This window comes from Centrocercus urophasianus, unplaced genomic scaffold, assembly GCF_019232065.1.
Source record: "Centrocercus urophasianus isolate 14NV4802_14NV808 unplaced genomic scaffold, USGS_Curo_1.0 seq_467, whole genome shotgun sequence".
NCBI classification, from domain to species: domain Eukaryota; kingdom Metazoa; phylum Chordata; class Aves; order Galliformes; family Phasianidae; genus Centrocercus; species Centrocercus urophasianus.
The window spans coordinates 9,506-31,584 of NW_024885052.1; the positions used below are offsets into that span (position 1 = coordinate 9,506).

Genomic DNA, 22,079 nt, shown 5'->3' on the forward strand with positions numbered 1-22,079 from the left:
AGAGGGGTGTAAATAGGAGAGAAGGCAATGAACGCCAGAGACAAGCTGGAGCAAAAGGAAAGGGTCTGGGAGAAGGACGGGAGCATCCTGAGAGCAGAGTAATGCTGCCTTCGGGCCCCAGGCCATAGGGAAAGATTGGGCTCCTTATGGGGCCTGAGGCACCCCAGACTGAACCCACCAGCTCTGGAGGGCCAAAGACCGCAGAGAAAGAGATGGCACAATGCAGCACTTGCAAATAGAAAGTTTGCTTCTCTGTGCATTGCTTACCGTGACAACGACACACGGTGTGACAGCAGGAACAGCAACAACATCAGCACATTTCTGTCAGTGTTTCTACTCCATTAGCTCCTAAGAAAACCATGCAAATTCGCCTGGCCGAGGACAGTGAGAGGCGAGAAAGTGGGTGAGACAGAGAGGGACGATGATGAGCAAAGGGATCACGTATAAGAAGGAAAAAGGAACAGAGTGAAGGGAGGCAGCAGCTCTGGGCAGGTTTGAGATCTCACAGCACTGACTCATGAGTGCATCACTTCTCTCCAGGCTATCCTGGCTGCGTCCTCCAACACTTCTCCTTGCCTTCACTCATTACCTGCAGTCCCCTCCCATGAGACGTGCCCCTTCCCACGCCTGGATGTGGAGATGTCTCCTCATAACCAGTCCAGCTCCAATCCCACCCCCATGCAGAGGCAGGGAGCGTGGGAAGTCCCTGGGTGCAGTCCCACAAGCCCACCACGGCTCAAGGGACCTCCTGACAGCACCCAGCCCCACTGCCCAGGGACATGGAGCCCCATGGATCTTCTCTTCACCCACATCCCATGGGGCAAGGGAAGACAAGGGGTGCTGCCCTTCACACCCTTCTCATCACAACAGAACCTTCCATGTCCTTCATTCTCTTCATTCAGAGCCTTTGCCTTTTTCTTGCCTCACCTGGCACCTTCATGTCTTCTTGTTCCTAACAAAGGTAAGTCCTTCAGCACCAGAGCTTTCCTGGAGAGCAGCATTACTGGTCATCCATTGGCAGATTGCTGGAGTGCTCAAAGGCACCATTCTCCATCCAAGCCTGCCTCTTGGTGGCTTGCACTGGGCTCAGCGCCAGCCATAATCTCCCAGCCTTCACTGCTGGGTTTCCAGCTCAGCTCCCAGGGGAACATCACCTTCTTGAAGCAGTGCTCACTCTCCCATGGCTGCTGGGACTGAGCGTCGATGCACAGAGATGAGCCAAGAAAATCACGGCTAATGCGGGTGAAGTCTGGAGAACAAGCCACAGAAACCTGCCTGGATTGTCCTGGGGAGAACAGGTCAGCAGAGGGGGAAAAGAACACGGCTGGTGATCCTCCATTCCTGTTTCCCTCATCAGAGCACAAAAACATGGGGGTTTGACTCAGAGAAAACGTTCAACATGGACTGAAAAAGGCCTGCTGACACTCAGGCTTTGCTCGCCAGTAAGGATTTTTGAGGTTAATGGCAGGAGCAGGCACTAGTGCCTCATCTCTCTGCTGACTCGGGGAAGGAAGAGCTTGCTCACAGCCCTGCAGGTCGCTGTGATTTGGGGTGCCGTCCCTGTTCCCCCAGCACAACTAGGCTGTTTCCAGCAGCTCCTTTCCAGACCACTCCTTGCTGTGACATGGACTTGCAAATCTCATCACGACAACCCGTCTGGAGACACAAATGCCCCTGCAAACACCCAGCGGGGGGGGACCGAATCCCTTCGTATGGCTCACATCCAGTGAAGGCTGCAGAATCAAGTTAAGCTCAGCTGTTACATGAAAGGAGAACTCCACCAGGCAACCTAAAAGTCTCGGAAGGAAAACCAGGGTCAGTATTTGCAGGGATTTGCAGGATGTTTGTGCTGTGCCCCAGGGCTCCTGCTGGTGCCCCCGGTTTCTGTGTCACCGCTGTGCTCTCACGTCGTGCCCTCATTCTTGCTCCCTGCCAGCTTCACATCTGCAGAGGTTGAAACTCCTGTTCACCCATCTCGGCACCAGTGAAGAAGCATCTACAGTTCTACCTCACCACACATTTCTCATACTTACAGCCTAAACATTGCCTTCTACGCAAAAGAACAAGGATAAAATGTCAGGAGTTCACAGTTTTTATTCTCTTTCTTATGCCCACCCATCTTCCCCTGCCATTGATGTCAATGACTCAAAGTCCTCATCGTACAGTAGCCTTTGCCAGTGTGGCACTCAAAGGGTTAACAAACCATGGCTTCTTGGACAGATAAGACATAAGCTCATTCACCGGTAGGAACACGAGGATGGTTATGGTACTGAACACCTTATGGTTTCTTGTAGCGATTCTTTGGGGTTTCGCCACAGCCGGTGACGTCGCAGGAGAGAACGTTGGGCTTCTTCCCCAAGCCAATGCTTCCCAGCAGATCGGGAAGCTCACGAGTGATGGCCTTCTCGATCTTCTCTAAGTAGCACCCTCCCATGTAGGAACACTGCTGAGACAGCAGCTTAAAACCAGTGATGGGGTTGATGCCAAAGAAGTCCTTGTAAGCCTCGCGGTTGGGGAGGTCAAATTTGCTGACGTTGGTCTTCGCCAGAATGGACTTAAAAATAAAGAACTTGTCAGGATCTTCCACAATGTCTCTGAACACCAGTTCTCCATCGCTAAAGAAGGTCATTTTGTCCTTGTAGGTCTGCAGATAGCGATCGACCAACAGGGCGTGGATGCGCACCCGGATGGCGTGTTGGCGTATGAAGGCAATCTTATTTTCCATCCTGTTCTCAATCACCTGGTTGAGATCTTCCAGGAGCGATATCTCTTCTTTGAGGAACAGGTCTTTGTGGGTATCTGGGTGGTACTCGTGGGGCCAGAAGGAGCTGACGTACACCCTGGGAGGCTCCGTGACGTTGATCAGAGGAGCCAGGCTCCAGAACAAGGCTCCGTAGACCCTCATAAGCTCCTGGGTAGCCAGGCTGTCGGCTTTGTTCAGGATGATTCGGATCTGAGACTCGCGGCCCTTCAGCTGGCGAAACAGCATCTCCAGCTCCAGGCCCACGTCCAGCTTCGTAGGGTCAAAGACAACAAAGATGAGATCAGCTCTGTCGATGAACCACTGGCACACGTCGTTGAACGGGTAACCTTGGAGAGAGGAAAGAGAAATCCAGCAGAAATGGCCAGCAGGGGGGAGTCCCTTCTGATTAGGGGATAGATAAAGCTTGCTGTCTCACACCCTGTCTGGCTTAGACAAGGTGTGAGGCACAGAAGACCTCTCATGCAGCACAGAAACTGTTTCGTAAGTGCTAAAACACTTCAGAGCTTTTTGGCAGGAAAGCTTATTCCCGTGTCTGAGCCTGTGTGCCTCCCTCAGCCTCACCTCTCCAAGCCCTTTCTCTCCAGGGAGACCTCGTAGTGGATTTCCAGTACCTCAAGGGAACTTATAAAAATGATCTAGAGCAATTTTTTAACAATCTGATAGTGACAGGATGGAAGGAATGCCTTTTAACTAAAGGAAGTGAAATTTAGGTCAGATGTTGGTGGAAATTCTTTATTCACAGGGCAGTGAAGCTCTGGCACAGGCTTTCCAGAGAAGAGAGGGTGCCCCATCCCTGGATGTTTCCAAGGCCATGGATGGACCCATGGGCAGACTGACTTCTCCAGCCCCCACGGTGTAGGAACAGATCCCTGCTGTAGCCTAGGGCTCTTCCTCAGTGTGTCAGACATCTAGGCTACCCGACATATAACAGCATCCTTCCTGGAGCCCTTTAGGTGAAGGCAGAACACCCCTACCTCGTTCTTGCTGCTTGCGGTTTTCAATGATGCCTGGTGTGTCCACAAAGGTGACTCGCTCCAGGAGCTTGTGGGGCACCTCTATTCCAATCAGCTTCTCCAAGAAGTTCTGCCCGAACTTCTCCAGGGGAGAGAAGGAGCGCGCACTGTCAGCAGCCATCACAATGCCCTCGATGGTCTTCAGCTTGGGGCCATGCATGATGACAGTGAATTCAGAGGTGGTGGGTTCTGCCCCTGTTCAGCACAAGAGGAGCAGCAGAGATGTGAAACCCATGCCAGGCCCTGGACATCGCAGGCCCAGGACGAGGTGGGGATCTTGGAAGCATCCCTTGCTTGACAAGAGATGCTGGAGGAACACGGGAATTGGGGCCATGACATTATTGCCAAAGCTCTGGGGAACATTACAACAGGGCTGTTTTCTGCAGGGACGGGTCCTTCTGGAGGTGGCGTGGCTGAGAAGGGTGCCCTGGAGAAGCACTTTCTACTCAGCTCCCATGGTACAAGTTGACATGGGTGGGAGCAGAGAGGATTGGGAAGGGCTTTTCTCTTGGGAGGCTGAGTGCATTGGCTCCTGGTGGGGAAGGATGGGGAGAAGATGGCGAGGTGCCCTTGCTATGACTGCACCCACCCTCAGGGTGGAGGGTTGTGGTGAGCGAGGTACCTGTGTAGAGCTGGTAGGGAGTGTCATCCAGCCCGAGGAGGTAGTTTATCATGGAAGATTTGCCAACGCTCCACGGTCCCAGGAATAACACCATCGGCTTGGAAGTGATCTCCCCATCTGCAGAGAGGGGAAATAACAAGAGGAAGTGAAGAAACAATGGCTGTGGCTGCTGTGCGCCGTGCATTCCCTGCTGTAATGAGCATCCCATCTGAGCAGCACGGCAATGAAGCACTTGGGGAGCCGTCTGCTCTCCCAGCACTGCTGCCACTGCTTGGTCACACTGAGCCGTGGCACTGCCCAGCAAGCCCTGTGCTGGCACTGCAGTAAGATCAAAGCCTGTCTGCCCTGCTCCAAGCTTTGGCCCTCATGCTATAGAACAGCTGGAAGGTCCTTTTCTTATGGTCTCGCTTCAGTTTGAGTTCAGTTGGAGTCAGCACAAAGCTGCAGGAGTAGTTTTGGAGAGCAGGTGTCACAAAGCACCGGACATGCAAGGGATGTAGCCATGCTGCAGTCAGGTGGATGCCTTGTGCAATGGAGTGGGGTGTTTGAAGGGTGCGGGGCTCCAGCCCAGCACAGGGAAGGCAAGCTCAACTAACAGCCCTGTTCTGTGCCTGGGAGAGATGGGAGGAGAAATAAGCACAGTCCCCATTCAATTCTGCAGCTTGCTGGGAGGCTCAGAGAGCACAGATGAAGGCTGCCATGGGGCCCATGAGGACCTGTTCCCACGTGATATCTGCCTACGACCAACCCCTGCTCCAGGGTGCTGGGACTGACTGCTACCATCAGCCCACGCTGCCCAGCCCCACCACGCCCCTGTGGTGCCAGCCTGCAGGCTGTGTCCAGGGAACGTGCTGCAAGCCCAAATCAGGACAGAAATGGAAGTGAAAACAGAAGGGTGAGCTCCCATTTCTGGCAACCTTCCCCATACCCTCTTCATTTCCAGGGACCACACTGCTCCATGCTGCCACCCAGACAGGAGCAAGGAACCGCACCAGCAGGCAGAGCAACCATCTCCACATCAAGGGAGCCCCAAAGCCAACATGACGATGAGCTCTCACTTCCAACGGTGGTAGAGGACACTGCTTGGCCCCCAATTCATCCAACGGCACCCCCAGCACCACTGGAGAAAAGGAACAGGCTGGGGATGTCTCTCCATGGGGCACAGCCTGTGGCTATGCGACTCACCCCCCGCCCAGGACAAGGCATCCACAGTAGGACCAGCAGGACTGGCCCTGAGCCCTGCTTGTTCCATGAGGCTGCGCCAGCCAGAGCCCTGCAGTGGGGTCACAGCCCCAACCTGGGGCAGTCAGAACCAGCCCCTGCTGCCTTTCTCTGCCAGCAAACACACAGCCTGCCCACTTCTGCCTCCCTGGAACATTTGGGATCTGACTTTCTGTTCCCATGAGGGATAAAAACAAGTGTTGAAACCTCAGGCTTTTCTTATTAATTATTCCTCTGTGCCGCTGTATCGCTGCTCCTCTGTTTGCTTGCTGGCTTTAATTGGGTTTCGGATTATTATTGTGATTATCCCCTGTGATGTTGTGCCAAAGTTTTGAGGCGGGTCCCCACGTGCTCTTTCATAACAGATTCCTGGCCAGGTGCGGCTACACGCAGGTTGGAGCCGGCAAGCTCCAGCTCCATGCATGGACCACAGGGTTCCTCCAGGTGCCATCCTCATATGCCAGGGAGGCAAGGGCTGTGCCAAGGCAGGCAGCCCCTCTGCAGGTCACCCAACCCCTCTCCTGCTTGGCTTTTGGAAGCTGCCGGGCCTGGAAAATGTCACCTCATGAACAGTCTGTCCTTGCTGCCTCCCTGGACATGGGAACAGGGAGCAAAGTGTGTGTCCCACCATGCTGGTGCTGGCCTGTCCCCCACTCTGCCCCTCCCATACGGGTTTGCTATCACCTTGAAGGGGCTGCCAGGGAAAAAAGGGCTCGGGCAGCTGCCAGCTCCTGCACATGATGACAGCAGCTCCGCCGTGCGGCTCTCTCCAGCCACCAAGTGGCTGCTCGCTCCCAGCCCAGCTCACACTGAACTCTGCCACTCGTCTCAGCTCATTGCAACTCATCCTGGTGACTTCTGCAGACCTCACACCGCTAGGTGATCAAGCCCTGCATGCAAGTGGGGGAATCCTTGTAGCCCTCTGCTTTTCATCCACGGCTTTGCTTAAATCACAGTAACCACTTATCTAAACCGATAGGTTTCCGGAGCACAAAGCATGCTGAGAACCACAAAGCACCCAGTGAACAGAGCCAGGGACCCTCTGCAGGGACTGTGCTTGCCCTTAGCCCACATCCCGGAGCACTGTTGCCCCTGGAAGGGCTACTGCCCTAACGAGGAGTGCAGAGAACTGCTTCTCTCTGTTAGGGAGGGACCATTTTCTACAGCAGTGGCTTTTTGGGAAGTTCTGTGCTGCTTCCAAGGCCAGAATGCCCTCAGGAGGCAGCCCTAATGCTCTGGGGCTGGGATCCCCTCTCCTCACTCTTCAGCCTGACAGAGGGATGGCTCAGCCTGTGGGGCAAGGACGACCCTTCCCGAGGTAAAGCAGAAGGACAAAGCCTCCCTCCTCTCCTCACTCAGGTTGCCCCAAGTGCCTGCCCTCAAACCGTGTGGGTTCAACCCCCTGGGCAGGCTCTCCCAGCATCACCCCCTGCTAACCACTCCTGTGCCCAGACACCACCAGTCCCTCCTCCAGGGCAGGAACAGCACACGTGAACCCACAGCAGCCACGGGTCTACGCACGACACACGTACCCCAGGATGCAGGGAAAGCCACACGTGGATTCTCACCTCCATGTCATGCATTCACCCCCACGTGTGCACACCCACAGCAGTGCGTACGCATGTGTGCCTGCAGTGAGACGCAGCAGCTATCTGACATGCTGTTTATACCTGCACTGCTCCCCACTGCCTGCACGCTGGCATCACAGTGAGCCAGCAGCCCCTGGGCTGCACCGGGACTCTGCCGTGGTACGGAGGAGCCTTTTTGGGCAGGGGCTGTGGGTAGGGCACGAGGTGGGATTTCCCTGTCGTTTTGCCGCAGTACGTTGCAGCAGGAACGCAGGAGGGCAGCGCTTCTTAGCCTCCCTCCCAGCCCCGCTCCTGCGGGCGTTCCTGCCGGGGTCCGGGCGGCTCAGCTGGGCACGGCATGGGCCAGCGGGCAGCACCAGCTCCCGGGAGGACTGCGGCCGCCGCGCAGGGGCCGGGCGGTGTTACTGGAACAGCTGCTGCCGGGTCATCGGCTTAAACTGCAGCCAGGAGGATCAAGGGGAGGCATTCGGGGAAGTTCGTGCACGTAGCGGGGCCGAGGGTGGGAGGAGATCACCCCGCAGGGCGGGCTCTCCGCTCTGATTCACGGGTGTGAGATGGACCCGCAGGTCCACCGCAAAAGCCTTTGGGTCGTGCATCGGGGAGCTCACGCCTTCCTGAGGTTTACGCAAGAGGGAAAGGTTTTAAAAGCCCAGGGGAGGTGAGGAGCGCTGCGGGCAGCGTGGTGCTGCTGAGCTCTGTGCTGGGTGACGTGGGACAGCGAGCGGCTGAACCACGGCTCTGCTGGGGTGAGGGAAGGGGAAAGGCTGCTGAGGAGCTCAGGCAGCGCTGGCAGCATGCAGGGGACGGGCAGCGATACCAACCTGTGGCAGAGGAGCCCAGGGTGCGTCCGGGGTAAGCTGTTAGCAGGGGACACGGGGAGAGAGAAAAGGTACCGTGAGTCGAAGAAGGGATGCGGCTGCCTGGGTCTGGCCCAGGCCGGAGAGGGAGCTGAAGAGCGGCCCTGGCCTTCTCGTGGGTGGGACAAGCCAGCAGACGGCCACGTTTCCAGCAGGAAAGAAGGAGTTACAGTTCGTGAGCAACGAGACCCGCAGCTACCAGGACGAGACTCCAAACCCAGCCTGCCCTGCACACAGGCAGCACTGCCACACCAGCGATGCGCTGCTCCCAAACCTGCCCCGCTCAGCTGCTGCCTTCCCTGGCAGCGCTCACCAAGCCAGCGGAGCTGTACAAGCCACGATCAGGACAACCAGCAGCCCAGACATGTGCCCCAGCCACGTGGCAGTGCAAGTGCATCCATCCCTGGTGATGGCAGCTGCCGGCCATTCCCCACACAGCCGTGCTGCCTGGCACACGCACAGCAGTCAGGGTCTCTGGAGCGCACCACGGCCCCGCAGCAAGCTGCCCATCACCGGGCTGCAAGCTCGGCCAGGAGTAGGCATGGCACAGCAGCCCAGCTGTCACCAAGCACACAAGCAGAACCAGCACATAAGTGCAATGACAGAGCAGACAGGATGGGATGGAATGTCCCTACTGTGAGCACAGGGTGGGCGAATGCTCCGGGATGTGCTCAGACCCCAACACATCTCAGCCAGGCTCACGGTGCCTACTGTGGGTCCCTCAGGACAGGTAACATTTACTCAGTACCGCAGCAGGGAGACCCTCGCTGGGGCCAATAAGGAGCAAAGCTAGAAGAAAGCAGACAAAATGGAGGACTGCCGTGTAATGGAGGGGTGAAGGAGAGTGTGGCAGCACCCCTCTATATTGGCTTACACTTCTAAAGGTCAGGCATATTCCATGACACTGCTGCCCTACTGCTCACCCAGCTGTCCTGCTCTTCCCAGCCAACTCAGCCTGCAGCTCTGTACCCCCTCTACGCTACAGGGGATTCCCTGCAGGGTGGCTCAGGGCATCTGGTTCACAGGGACTCCCCACCCTAACACCAGAACCCCCTTTAGATGATAGGCAGGGCTAGGGCTCACCTCACCACACAACTGAAGAAGCTCAGAAGGCTCATCTTTGTCCTCACCCATCTCACAAACCCAAGAGGACTCCCTCAGCCAACCCTCCAATTTATCTGTAGGCTACTCTAATTACACTGTTAATGAGGGGTTGGGAAAAGCTGTATCAATGGTTATAAAAGGCAAACAGCTGGGGTTGTTTGGGGGGTAGAACAAGCAGCTCTGATAGAGGGAGGGCTCTTATAGCTGCACCTGGCTGAGCTGGGGGGCTGCAGGCAGTGTGGTGTCCCTGTGCTAGGAAGCTCTGACTCTAGGTTACTGGCTTTGGTCATACCTGTGCAGCAGTGCATGGTGAGAGGGCACCTGTCAGCCTGCAGGATGCACTAGGGGTTGTTCCTCATAGGGAGAAGGAACAGGCTATGGAGGGGTGGGGTGAGATAAGGCTGTTGAAGAGCACCAGAAGCTGCCCTGATGAGACCTGCTGGGTTTGAGAGGGGCACTGCCTTATAAAGTGTGAGGTTTGGTGGGTCCCAGGGGCCCTCAGCAGGGGCTGTTAGTGCTGTCCCAGAAAGGAGCAGAGAGGTGCCTGCTTAGCCATAGGATGGCTCTAGGGTACACTGAGATGTCCTGAGCAAGGAAGCAACCCGTACACTGAGAGCTGGAGGCTGCATCTTCTGGAGGTGAGCAGCAAAGACAGGGTAGGAGGCTGAGAACCCACCACCTCCAGCCATCTCCTAAATGCAGTGCCCCACAGTGAGCTGGCAGCAGGTGCTGGTTGCTGTGACCCCCAAGCTGCCCTCCCACGTGGCAAGCAGTGTGAGGCAGGCCCAGGCAGCACAAAGGCAGCGACACAGAGCTGGCTGCAAGAGCAGCAGTGCACGCCTCATGTTGTATGAGCCCTACACCCACCCACCCCACAAAAACCCATGGGTGAATGGTAGCCAGTGCCAGGGTGTGGGAGCAGGGCTGTTACTGAGGGCTCTACAGCCCTGTCCCCTCCCCATCCTGCTGTCCCCCATGAGTATCCTGTTCTTGCTCCTGCCTCTCTACTGGGTTGGCAGATGTGCTGGCTTTCCTACAAAAGGCCAGAGGTCTGACACTGGCCTAAGAGTGGCATCTGGGCTATAGTGGGGTCCCCTGTAAAACAAAGGTTCTGCTCTCAGGGGATGTATCCCATGGGTTTGCCCATACAGGCTTGGGACCCATAAAGCTTGGAAGGAAGGTCAGGGCCATTTCCAAGGCATGGGGATACGTGACCCCAGCTCTGGACAGGGCTTCAGCAGAGGTTTCACCTCAGTGCACTGGGGCCTCGGACTGAGCTGGAACTACTTGTCTGGACAATGTCCTCAGGATCACCAGAGCCAATGTCAGCCTGTGGTTGTTCACATCAAATGGGTCAGAAGAGCCTCCAGATCTGTGAGCATCCTGGGGCTGGAGCTGCACTTGCCTCTTCTGGAGGGACACGTTTACCACTGGGGCTCAGCCCAAGCCAATGTCCGTAGCCACAGGGACCTGCTCACCTGATCCAAAGTGCCTGTAGTTGCCAAGGGGTGGAAACTCTAACTCCCAGGATAAAAGAAGGCTTGAGCTTGAGGGATACCCAGCCCACATGGCTGTGTCCCATATGGAGCAGGAAGGATGCCAGCTCCAGCCACCACCAGGAGGCTCAACCCCAGCCTTGAGAGGTCCTAAGCTTCCTTGCCAAGCCTGTCTCACTGGGCCATGATCTCTGCTTGGCATGGGTACAGAGCATTGATGTTGAGCAGGTGGAGGACCCAAACTAGGCAGAGGTCAATGTTCAGCCTACACAGATGGTCCTGACAGCAGATGAGCTAAGGCAGATGCAGGAATGCCTGCCTCTGGGTGCTGGGTTCACTAGGGCATGTCCTCCAAGCCCAGCATGCTCGTGGCCTTCTTGGGGAGCTGTAGAGGAAGCCAAGCCACCCGAGCCTTTCCATGACCTGCTCTGTGTGCTGCTGTCTGAATGCATCCCATTGACCTGACGGTGCCAGAGACCTGGGTGCCCACAGCATTACCTGTGATCTCATGCTGCCTCAGCTCATTGTATCTGTAGGACTGCTCCAGGGGCTTGATGGAGGAGTGGTAGATCTTCCTCAGCCGCTGCAGTACTCCTGGAGGAGCAAAAGCATGCACACTGGTGACAGGCAAACCCCATGCACCCCTTCACATCCCTTCTAGGTAAGATGCTGGACATTCCCCACAGACCTTGAGGATGACTCAGCTGTAAATAAAGTGACGCATCTCACACTTGAAATCCTGCGCAAAAGGATCCAAGTCACGCATCTTGAAGCCCCTGCCCTGCTGATATTTGTGCTGCTCTTGCCAACATGTGATGCAGGAACCTCCCTCGTTAATGCTGTTTAGCACTTAACACCCATAATCCCCAAAGCCTTCCACCACCGTGCCCAGGGACCTGGTGGCAGGCATTTCCCAGACAGTTATCACTCCCTTTCTAGTTTTCACTGACAAAGGGACCAGCAGAAGCAAGCCTGATAAGAATAAACCACAATTCATAATCAGAACAAAAATCAAAACCTTTTATCACAAGTTGCCCCAAGCTTCTCTGAGGAGCAGGGAGCAGCGTGGCTGCCTTGTGCCAATACACCAGTTACCAGCCCCCTAGTTGAATGTCTCTGTGTGCCCTCGTATGTCAATGTGGGTCCCCTCACCTGAGAAGTCATCTGCAGGTTTGTCTTCGTTCAGCTTGAGGGTGTTCTCCAGGTGGGACCGGTCGCGCTTGGTGGGCTCGCTGGCATCCTCAACCTCTTCTGGAGGGAAAGACAGAGAGAACTGTTATGGTGGGGGCTGATGGCGAGGGGCAGTGCGGGCGCTCACACAAGCTGTGCTGGGGAGAGGCTGCTGGGGAGCACGCACATCCCGAGCCCACCCTGCCCGGCACCCACAGCTTCGGCACACCGCTTGGTTTCTGTTCCGCAAATGCTCCTAAGGGGTTTGGTCAGAGCCGCCAGGGGAAGTGCTGTGGGCAACTGCTCTGCTCCGAGGAGGGGCGGTGAGGGAGAGGCGAGGGCCGGCGCCCATGGGGAATGCGAAGGACGTGCCTGGAAGGGGCTCTCGGGTGCTGGGAGTGCTGGGTGGGAACTGCGGCACCTGCTGCCCGCGGGGCCCCTGCCCAACCCGCTGCTCCCCGACAGCTGCAGCTCCCCTCGGCTTTGGGCACTGTGCTCTGCCTCTCTCCCTGTCCACTCCTCAAAAATCACACGTCGAGCTGGAGGTGGGAAGGCTTGCAAGGTTCTCTCCTGCTTCTCCACCTCTGCGTCCTGCCAGGCTGCAGCCCTCCACGGGCACATGCTGTCCCTGCCTCCTTGACTCGGCAACATGTGGCAGAAGGTGGCCCTGGGCTCGCTCCCCAGTGTCCCCATGAAGGGGGACAGAGGTGTCCCCAGTCCGAATGTGCTAGCAGAGCCGGTACACCAAGGGCCCCAAGGGCTGGGCTATGGGGGCAGCACCAAGCCCCACGCTGAGCCTCAGGCTGGGGTGCTGAGGAGGACCTTTTGACTTGCCAAGTACAGCCACCGAGACCAAACTGGGTTTTCCTCTCGGCACAAATGTAAACTTTTTGAGCTTGGATGTTACAGAAGGAAGCAAAAAAGAATCAGCTGGGTCCAAAGGTTGCTGCCTTACCTACGGGGCCAAAGTCCGCAAGCATTTCTAGTAAAACATGGCAGGGGGGATCACTTTTCCTGAGCTAGCTGCCTTTGGCTGATTGGACACACCCTGCCCACGGCCAGGGCAACGCTTCAGCAGCTCAGCAGTCTGAATTAGCTCTTTGCATCTTCCCTACAAGGCAAGGGCTGAGGGCCAGTGGCTGATGGACGCGGGGCCCACCAGCCTGGGCAGCGTCCTGCCTGTGTGCCAAGAGAGCCGGGTGAGTGAGCTCTGCGGGCTGATAAATGTCCTCTAACAGCTTTGCAGCTGCTGAAAGGGATTGGAGGGAAGAGAGATTCTTATATGTGTCTGCAGATGAGAAGAGAAGTCATGGGCTTAAAGTGCAGTGAGGGAAATGTCGGCCAACCTCGGTATCACCGCAACGAGCGCCGACGTCTGCAGGCTCCCACCTCGCCATCGCTGCCCACGGCACGGCCGCCCACCCGTGCAGGTTAAGGGCAGGACAGGAAGCACAAGCATTAGGAGAGGGCCATGCATTAGGCGCAGTTTAATGTGCCAAGCTCAGCTCCGCCAGGTTTGATAGCAGGTCACTCTCGATGCCCTCTGCTCGCTATGTTACAGCACACGGAGAGAAAAAGACTCCAACCTATCTGGCTGCGCCAGGGCTCAGCGGCAGCGGGGCGGGCACTGGCTGGGCTCTCCATTTCTGCTAATGGTGCCTTGTCTGCCGGGGGGTCTCCCACTGCTGCCGGTGGGTCTTCTGCTGTTGGAGGGTCTTCTGCTGTTGGAGGGTCTTCTGCTGTTGGAGGGTTCTCCAGGGCTGCTGGTGGGATTTTGACAGCTGTGGGTGGGTCTTCTCTTGCTGCTGCTTCTTCCACTGCTCTAGATGGGTCTTCTGCTGCTGCTGGGCTGCTGCTGCCAGAGCCAGGCTCCACGTCCCCACAGGGTGGGTGATGGCAGCTGGCAGGGCCATTCCTCTGCTCTCCCTCACGGTCGGCTGCTGCCTTGCCATGGCTCTTTTCCCCTAATGTCTCTTCTTTGTCAGTTCCTTCAGCTCTATCCTCCAGCCCCTCTGGACTGGCACCATCCTCCTCAGACTCTCCCTCCTCTGACTCTGCTTTGCCTTCATCTTCCTCAGACTCCCCCTGCTCGTCATCTTCCTCTGAGCTCTGCTCATCCTCTTCCTCTCCTCCCTCGGGAGCAGACACTCTTGGCTCCTTTTCCTCTGAGGCCACTTCCTTGGTGTCGGCCTCCTCCTCCTCCTCCTGGCCGCCATGTTGTGTTCCCTGCTCTGGGGTGGCCTCTCCCTCTGCTCCAGGGCTGCCCAACATGGTGTCCTTCCCTGATGACCCGTCAGGCCCTTCCTGGCCCTGCCCTGCAGCCTCGCTCAGGCCTCCCTTCATCTCTTCAACCCTCTCACCACCTCCCTCTGTGGTTCTGAGCACAGAGGTGTTGGCAGCTCCACCATCATCCTCCTCCTTGGGGCTGCCACTGACGGCCATATCCTCCCCATAGGGCTGTGCAGCAGACAAGGGGCGTTGGGTGGCATGGCCGACATCTTCATCTAAACGATGAGAACAGCTCGGTCAGTCTCACCCACGCCCGCCCATGGCCATGGGGGACAAGAGAAGGCTTGGATGCCATCACCAAGATTTTAACTCCTGCTAAAGCATCTCTGGCTCTGGCTCGCTGTCCTGGCCATAGCAAGAAGCTGGGCACAAAGAGGCGTCTGCGGATGGAAGCGCTGATGCTGCCTGGATAGGGGACATGGCCCCACGGCTGCACACCACAGCCACCCATGGCCGTGCAGCCTGTGGGGTGCTGCAGAAGCTCTATGGGGTGGTGAAGCGGCTCTGAGAGAGGACCCAGCTGTGTGGGGAGCTCTGAAAGCTGGGAGCGAGAGGCCAGGGGTGCTTGGCAGGCAGAAGGGTCCTCCCCAGCCCTGCACAGCACGGTGGGCTCTGCCTTTCCAGTGCAGGGCCTGACCCCGCAGCAGGCATGGAGCTATTTATTGTGCACGTCCCTTCATTAGGAAAACATTTGCCACTCCGTGCAACTGGCTGGAACACAATGAATTTGTTCTGCGGGCCGGGAGCAGGCATCTGTATTTTCCATAGGCCTCCGACTGCAATTTAACATTAGTCAACGGATGCCAAAAATAAAATATCAACAGCTATACTGTCTCCGTTACAAACAGTTGCTGCTCGTCTAAATAATCCCCTGAAAACTCGAGTGCCTGCATACCAGGGAAGTGTTTCAGAGGAAAATAATGCCTTTGTACTCCAGCTGGCAAGCAGATGCCAACTGGGAGCAAGGCCACCGCTGCCCGGGCTGTGGTCACGGCCAGCAGCTCAAGCATTGCACACAGCATGGAGCCAGCCCTCTCTTGTAGCCTTGCACGTGGCATCCCACACCTCTGTGCTGTGCCAGGGACCCACAGGACCCTGCTTGCCATGACACCCACTGCTTTGGCAGCACGATGGCATGGGTGTTAAACCACCCTCCAAGCCACCCAAAGGGGAGAGTTGGCGTGAGGCGTGCTCTGCTCACTGCACCCCAAGGGTCCCCATGGCGGATGAGGACAGGGATATTCTCAGCGTGGCCCCAAAATAACCAATGAGCCAAAGGGCTGAGAGGGAAGTGCTGCTTCCAGGGCAGGTGTTTGGGGAGGGTCAGGGCTGGTGAGGAGAGGCTGGGCAAGAGTATGCAAAGGAGAGCTCACTGGGGATCCCTACGTGTCCCTTTTGAGTGGATGCAGAGGACAGATGTGTCCCCTGGGCAGTGACATGCTGCATCCCCTGTGCCCAACTGTGGGCCACATACAGGGCACAGGGAAAAAGGAAATGTTCGCCATGCTCTCACACTGGGATATTCCCTGCCACGGGCTTCATTTCCCGTGACCTTCATGGAATTACATAAAGCCCCTCTCCCTCTCCTTCTCACTCCTGTTTCCCCTACATGGTCTCCAAATCCATCGCAAGGCAAATTGTGCTGATCTGCAGATGGCCGGCTGGTGAGCACCGGGTGGCTAAATGGGCCGAAGGTTACGGGCTTAACACCCTTCTCCCATCCTCTGCGGGCTAAAAATACATCCAGCAACTGTGTAGTGGGGTCAGCAGCAGCTCAGCAGGGCAGGGGCAGCACCGGACCCTCACTCTCAGGCACCCACTCGCTCATCCCCGGCCCTTTGACCAAGGGTGACACCCTCAGCCAGGATCTGTCTGCAGCCCCGTGCACCCCAGGATGGAGAGGGACAGCAGTGATGTGCAAACCTGTTGCAAGGTGACATCAAGGCTCCCCTTGTTCGTACCCTGCATTATGCCAAGCAGCGTGGAAGAGAAGACCTTGAACCACTCACTTTCAGAACCCTTGGTCCCTGACTGGGAACACAGCAACCCCGTCCTCTGCTGTGACAGCAAGTCGTGGCACAACCGCAATGGAAATCCACCAGTGGGATATGAGACACCGGTGCTGCTGCCACAACAGCCAACATGGGAAGCATGGGGACGGTTCCCCCATCCTACAGCTATGATGCACGCATCCCTTCCTGCTGCCGTGCCTTCCTGCCTTCCTTACCCTTGCATGGGACTATATGGAGCAGTAATGCCAGAATGAACAGAGAGAGCCTACCTCTGTGAATGGCATCAGGGCTGGAGACAGCCAGGAGGGACAGATGGGCACAGGTGGCCCTGGGAAGGACATTCTCCCCCTCCAGCAGAAATAGGAGCCCCGAGCGTGGGGACGGCAGTGCGCAGTGCTGCAGGGATGGCTTTTTGCACGCCTTCTTCCCCTGCCCGAATCTCAGCCCCAGCAGCATGCAGGGAGTTATTTCTGACGGCGGCTGTTTGGGGGATCAGCAGTTCTGCAGTGGGAGAGTGCCCCGGGAGGTGCAGAATGCCCCAAGGGAACCAGATGCCCTTAGGGGTGCAGGGCCATGCACGAACCCTGGCTTTGCCCTTCCCCAGTGCCCTGTGCTCAGCACTGGGCCTCCCTTCCTTGCTCACGTTCTACACCGTGGGGAAAAGCGAAAAGCCAACATTAACCAAGAGGAAAAGCCAGCATTAACCAAGGCAGCCTGGTTTCTCTTCTGCTCCTCAAGGCATGCGAACCCAACCCAAGGGAAAGCTCCAAAATGGGTACCAATAGCCAGAGAGGGGACAGCCACCATCTCCCACTAGAGTGGCTCTCCCCCTGCATTGCCAGTGGGGCTCAGGGGGATCCCACACCCCGGGGTGCACATCTGATCCGGGAGCCGTGCCCATCCTGGTGGCAGTAGGAGTGACAGCAGTGACGATGGCACGACCCAGGGGGACACGGGCACGAGGAGCTGCACGGGTTGAAAGGAAGCCAAGGCCAGGTCCCAACTGCCAAAGCAGTATTTCTTGCCATCGCTATTTTAACGAGGCCTGGTCAAAGAGATGTTCTGGTCAAACTCACTCATTCACTTAGAGGAACGTCTTGGTGCTATGAAAGAAGGACGCACGTGTTTCCTTGTGGGGAATTTTTAGCAGACCCAAGGAAGCCGCTCACCTGTCTCTCCTCTCCTCATTGAGCACAAGTGAGGCCACACTGAACCTAAAATCTGTGCCCGGTCCTGACAAAGTCCTGCAATGGGCCAGGAATGTAGCTGGGCTCAGAACCACCCAACACCTCCTGGGATCCCCCCAGGAGACAGCGGCCACACCACAGACCCCCTGCAGGCACCTCCTGTGTCACGCAACATCCCTGCCCAGTCTGCCCATGCCTCAGTTTCCCACTCCATGCACTCCCTGCAGCCCTGGGGCATTTTCCCAACAGTTTTGCAGGAGAAATCCCTGTGTGAAAGCTTCCTGCACACAGGAGGAGATGTCTGATCTATGAGGATCACAGCAGAGACGTAGGAAACAGATTTGTCAGGCTAACTTGACCTGGTTTGTGGAGGAGATTTCAAGTTTAGCTGGAAAAGAAAATTGGCTGTTGATTTCTATTAATAGTGGGGTAGGGCTGCATGATATTTTGATTAAGAAAGCAGGGTAAGGAAACCTCAACGATTAAAACCAGGCTTGGGGCTTGCTAAATATAGAGAGGAAAAATGGGGAATGGTTTCTGTGGGGTGGTTTTCTGATTGCTTCCCACTGGGGTGCTCACCCCAGGGTTCCTATTGGAGCCTTGGAGGAGAACCTGAGCCTGTGACCGCTGGCTTGCAGATGGCACAAAGATGAGGGAAGTGGTGAAGGAAAAAGCAAGATGGGAAATTGGGGTCTGCAAGCGAGCAGCCAGCGAGGAACAGCTTGGATTTTGGAGCCAGATGGTGCCTTGCCCCACATGATCCCTAAACTTTTGGGATTGTTCAGATGGCGCCGAGCCCCAGCAGTGGGACAACAAGCCAAATTCAGCTGGGTCCCTAAACCAGGGCTTATTTCTATGGGTGCCAGCACCCGGCCTGGCTCAGAGTGCCCACCCGGAGACTCCCCAGCCTCTCCAGCAGCCCCTGCTAGCACACGAGCACACCAGCTTCCTCGGGCTATCACTTACAAGGGAAATGTCCCTGCAGCTTAAAATAGCTCAGCAGAGCCCTGCCAAGCTGCCAGCACCCACTGCCATGCAAAGAATGGGACAATTCTATGAGCAGTTTGCTCACCCTCAGACCTGCTGCCTGGGTCTGGATTTGGGACCCCACAATGCAGCAGGCAGCATGCAGGTCTGCAAGCAGAGACATGAGGTTTCCTGTCCATCCACCCTGCCTGGATGGACGTCACCTGCATGGCCTGCCAAGAGTGCTCCCACTGATGTGGGGTCTGGTGGGACCAGGAGTCACATCGCACCAGTGTGTCCAATATCTGCCTTGCTTTGCTCAGCCCATAATGTGGAAGAGAGTCAGGATACCCGTGGGGATCGGGATCTCTACTGCACAAGGAGATGTGACAGGGATGTAGGTGGCACAAAGGACTGAGAGCTGTGGCATCCCACATTCCATGTGTCTGCACCAAACAGCAGTGGTGCCCACGGTTGTGCTGATGCTTGGCTGGAGTACAGTGACCCCACAGCTCTGGGGAAGCTCAGTGCCCCTGGAGGGCAGCTGGATGGGATGGAGGTGGAGGGTGCCTGGAATGGCAGAGCTGGGGTCACCATTGGGGCGGTGACACGTGGCAGGTGGAGGAGCTCGCCTCAAGGAGTCACATCCTGAGAGCTGGGACCTGCCCTGAAGTGAGAGCCCATGTCAAAGTGACATGTCCTGGGTGATCACCCCGAGATGCCATGAGGATGTGGTGGTGGTGCTCACCCTGAGGTGACATGTCCCAGGCAGGGGGAACATGGCGGGGTGCTACGTCCCGAGAGATGGGGAGCGCCTCAAGGGTGGCAGAACCCACCACAAGATGACACTTTCCATACAGATATTTCCAAACAACACTTCTGAGGAGGGCTTCATCTCAAGGCTCCACACTGGGTGATGGGGAATCACCCCAAGATGCCACAAGGAAGTGGTGACAGAGCCTGCCCCAAGGTGGCACATTCTGGACTGAGGTAGGATGGGGAGTCCCAGGACACGGGGGTGGTGGCCACGCTTGCTGTCACAGGCAGAGCTCTGTGCCAGCCCCGTAACACCCTCGGCACTCACTGCAGAAGGGCACAAGTGTGCCAGGATTTCCCTCAGCTCCTTGCCCAGCTGGAGGTGGGCAAGGTCCACGGCGGGGAGCTCTGCCAGGCCCGGCCACGTGGGCCACGGGCCCTTCCCACCCTTGGGAGCAGTGACAGGGCCCCAGCAGCCCCAGGCATCACCAAACCAGCGTGAAGTAACAGCCTTCAAAATGGCAGCGGCAGCCGGGGTTGCGGGGTTAGCTGGCAGTCAGCGGGGAGCACATCCACGAGCCCGGCTCTGCCCAACCCATCTACCAGACCACCGGTCCCACAGAGCTGCCATTGCACCCCACAGCACCAGGGTGAGCCCAGCGCCAGCCAGGCTGGTCACCGTGTCCTCCAGACACCCTCGCAGGGCCACCAGCCATGCCCAGAGAGGACGCCTCCATCACTCACCCCCATCCACAGAGGCACCCCGCTGCCAGCAGTACACATCCCTCACCTCAAACCCCTTTTATTCACCGGAACGGTCAAAGATGCCCTTAAAAGGCTAAAAGTGCACTGGGCAGGGGGTGCGGGGCTGCAAGAAGGCAGCAGCTGTGGGTGCTGCCCGCGGGGCCGCGGGGGCCAGGCGGCCGCAGGAGCACAGTGTCCCCTTACACGGCTGTTTCCATACTTAGCTGCCCCCCGGCAGCGCGGCTGCCTGAGCCCGGCCAGGCAGCGAACCGGCCCAAATTAACTCAAGGGCAAACAAGGGTAACGGCGGTGCCCCAGGGGACGCCACGGGACCGGGTGAGCAGCAGGGTCTGGAGGTTACCCCAACGTCTGCCAGGTCCTCGGCGGGTGAAGGTCCTGTGCTCGGTGCCCTGGAGCCCTGCAGTCCTCATGCAGGGGCTGCAGCCTGGCAGCACCGAGCTGTGCCAGCACCCATGGGTGACGCTGCCCCCAGCACCCCGGCTGCAGCACAGCCCCTGTGCTCACACTGTGTGCAGAGCAGGGACCCCAACCTATGTCCCTGACAGCCACTCCTGATCACACACTGCCTCGGCTCTTCATGTCCCTACAAGTTTTGGGGGTGCCAGCATATCCTGCCGGGGGCACCCACCTGGGGTCAGGCTGGGCTCACCAGACACCCACAGCCCTCTGGGCACCCGCAGCCCCATGGGCGCTCATAGCACCGCGCACACCCCCAGCCCTGCTGGGCACCCAGAACTCCATGGGCACACGAAGCCTTATAGGAGCCCCCAATCCCTCGTGCACCCACAGCCTCACAAAGCACCAACAGCCCCAACGAGCACCTACAAACCCATTGGGCACCCAGAGCCCCATAAGCACTCACAGCTTCTCAGGCACCTACAACCCCAACTGGGCACCCACAGCCCCATAAGGCACCCACAGCCCCTCGGGTACCTGCCGTGCCGAGGAGCAGGAGCGAGGCCACGCAGCAGCACAGCAGGTTGAGGCGCTTCATGGTGGCTGCCAGGAGCTCTCCGCCGCTCGCCGCCCGTATTTATACGCCGGGCCGGGGGCCGGGCTGCCGGCTGTCGGCTCAGCCCTGCGCACACGCCGCTGCCTCCGCTCCCGGGGGCCGGCAGCCGGGGGACGGAGCGGCAGCGCTGCGGTGCTGATGTCGGGGAGGGGTTGGCACGGCGGCGCTGCCGGTGAGGTCACACCGTCCCACGCCTGGAGCCGTCCCTAAGTATGGGCGCAGCCGCTGCGCAACGCCCCGGGGACATCCGAGGATCGGAAGCCCGCTCGCAAAGGCTGAAAGCGCAGAGGGTGGCGGGGATGGGGATAACGGTGTGGAGCGCAGGGCACAGCGGGGATGTGGGGTCCTTGCCAGGCTAACCCTAACCTTAACCCTAACCCAGTCATCGTGAGTGGGAGATGGAGGGACCCACAGCCGCAGCGGTGCCCCCCAAAAGGCACGGGAGGGGATAACTGTCCTCAAAGCCCAGGAGAGACACGGCGATCCCGATCGGCCACCTGCTGGGGGACACCGGGTGGGCTCAGAAATCCTTGCTCCTCCCACCCTCCAGTCGAGAGGTGTCACCAGAAGCGGCCCCACAGCCCCCCACAGCGCGGTGCGGGTGAGCCAGGCGCTGCCCTGTGCGCCCTGGACCCGGACCCACCCCCAGACCCCACAGAAGTAACGCTGGGCCGGAGCTTCTAAAAAACAAAGTACAAACTTTATTTTGTTTCTTTACAAAGGCACAAGCCTCTTTTTTTTTTTTTCACTTTCTTAACAAAATATAATAGCTTCTCAATGAACACAAAGACCTGAAAATCGTAAAAAAAAAAATACAAAAAAAAAAAAATACAAAAAAAAATGAAAGAAACCGAGAGAGAAACAGCTGTGGCTGGGGAGGAACCTACCAAATACCAACAGGGCTCTACACACGACTGGCCTAAACCCTACAGCCAAACGGGGGGGAGGCCGGGGGGGGAGGGCAGAAGTGGGGCCCCCCTGCCCACAACAAAAAGTAGAAGCGACACAATCACGAAACAGAAAAGCTCTTCTGACCTGACGAACCCCGCAAACCGGATTAAGTGCTTAAAGGAAGGAGGGGAGCAGGAAGGGGCGCGCGGGGGGTGGGTGCTGCAAATGGAGCCCAGGACCCCCACGGCACTGACGCTGCGGTCACTGAGAGTGCCCCCTTATTCCCCCCATGCTTAAAAATGAAACTTTCAAACAGAATGAAAAAAAAAAAACAAAACGAGAAAAGGAATCAAAAATCCCAACCG

The 22,079-nt window shown here is 57.4% G+C and overlaps 1 protein-coding gene across 1 annotated transcript; it reads right to left on the reverse strand.

Moving 5' to 3' along the window:
* Window positions 1-2,172: 2,172 nt before the first annotated feature.
* On the reverse strand, window positions 2,173-20,805 carry SRL (sarcalumenin). Its single transcript, XM_042834490.1, has 6 exons — window positions 20,745-20,805; window positions 11,819-11,917; window positions 11,165-11,260; window positions 4,400-4,516; window positions 3,739-3,972; window positions 2,173-3,090 (listed from the first exon to the last, which is right to left on the reverse strand). The coding sequence occupies exons 1-6, from the start codon at window positions 20,803-20,805 to the stop codon at window positions 2,279-2,281; spliced, it is 1,419 nt and encodes a 472-aa protein (XP_042690424.1). The 3' UTR covers window positions 2,173-2,278.
* Between the last annotated feature and the right edge of the window lie 1,274 nt (window positions 20,806-22,079).

Coding starts and splice junctions, on each gene's coding strand:
- SRL (XM_042834490.1), bottom strand. CDS start 20,805: ATGAAGCGCCTCAACCTGCTGTGCTGCTGCGTGGCCTCGCTCCTGCTC. Junction 11,918..20,744: donor CCTGCTCCTCGGCACGGCAG/GTACCCGAGGGG, acceptor CTTTCCCTCCAG/AAGAGGTTGAGGATGCCAGC. Junction 3,973..4,399: donor TCCCTACCAGCTCTACACAG/GTACCTCGCTCA, acceptor TGTGCTGAACAG/GGGCAGAACCCACCACCTCT.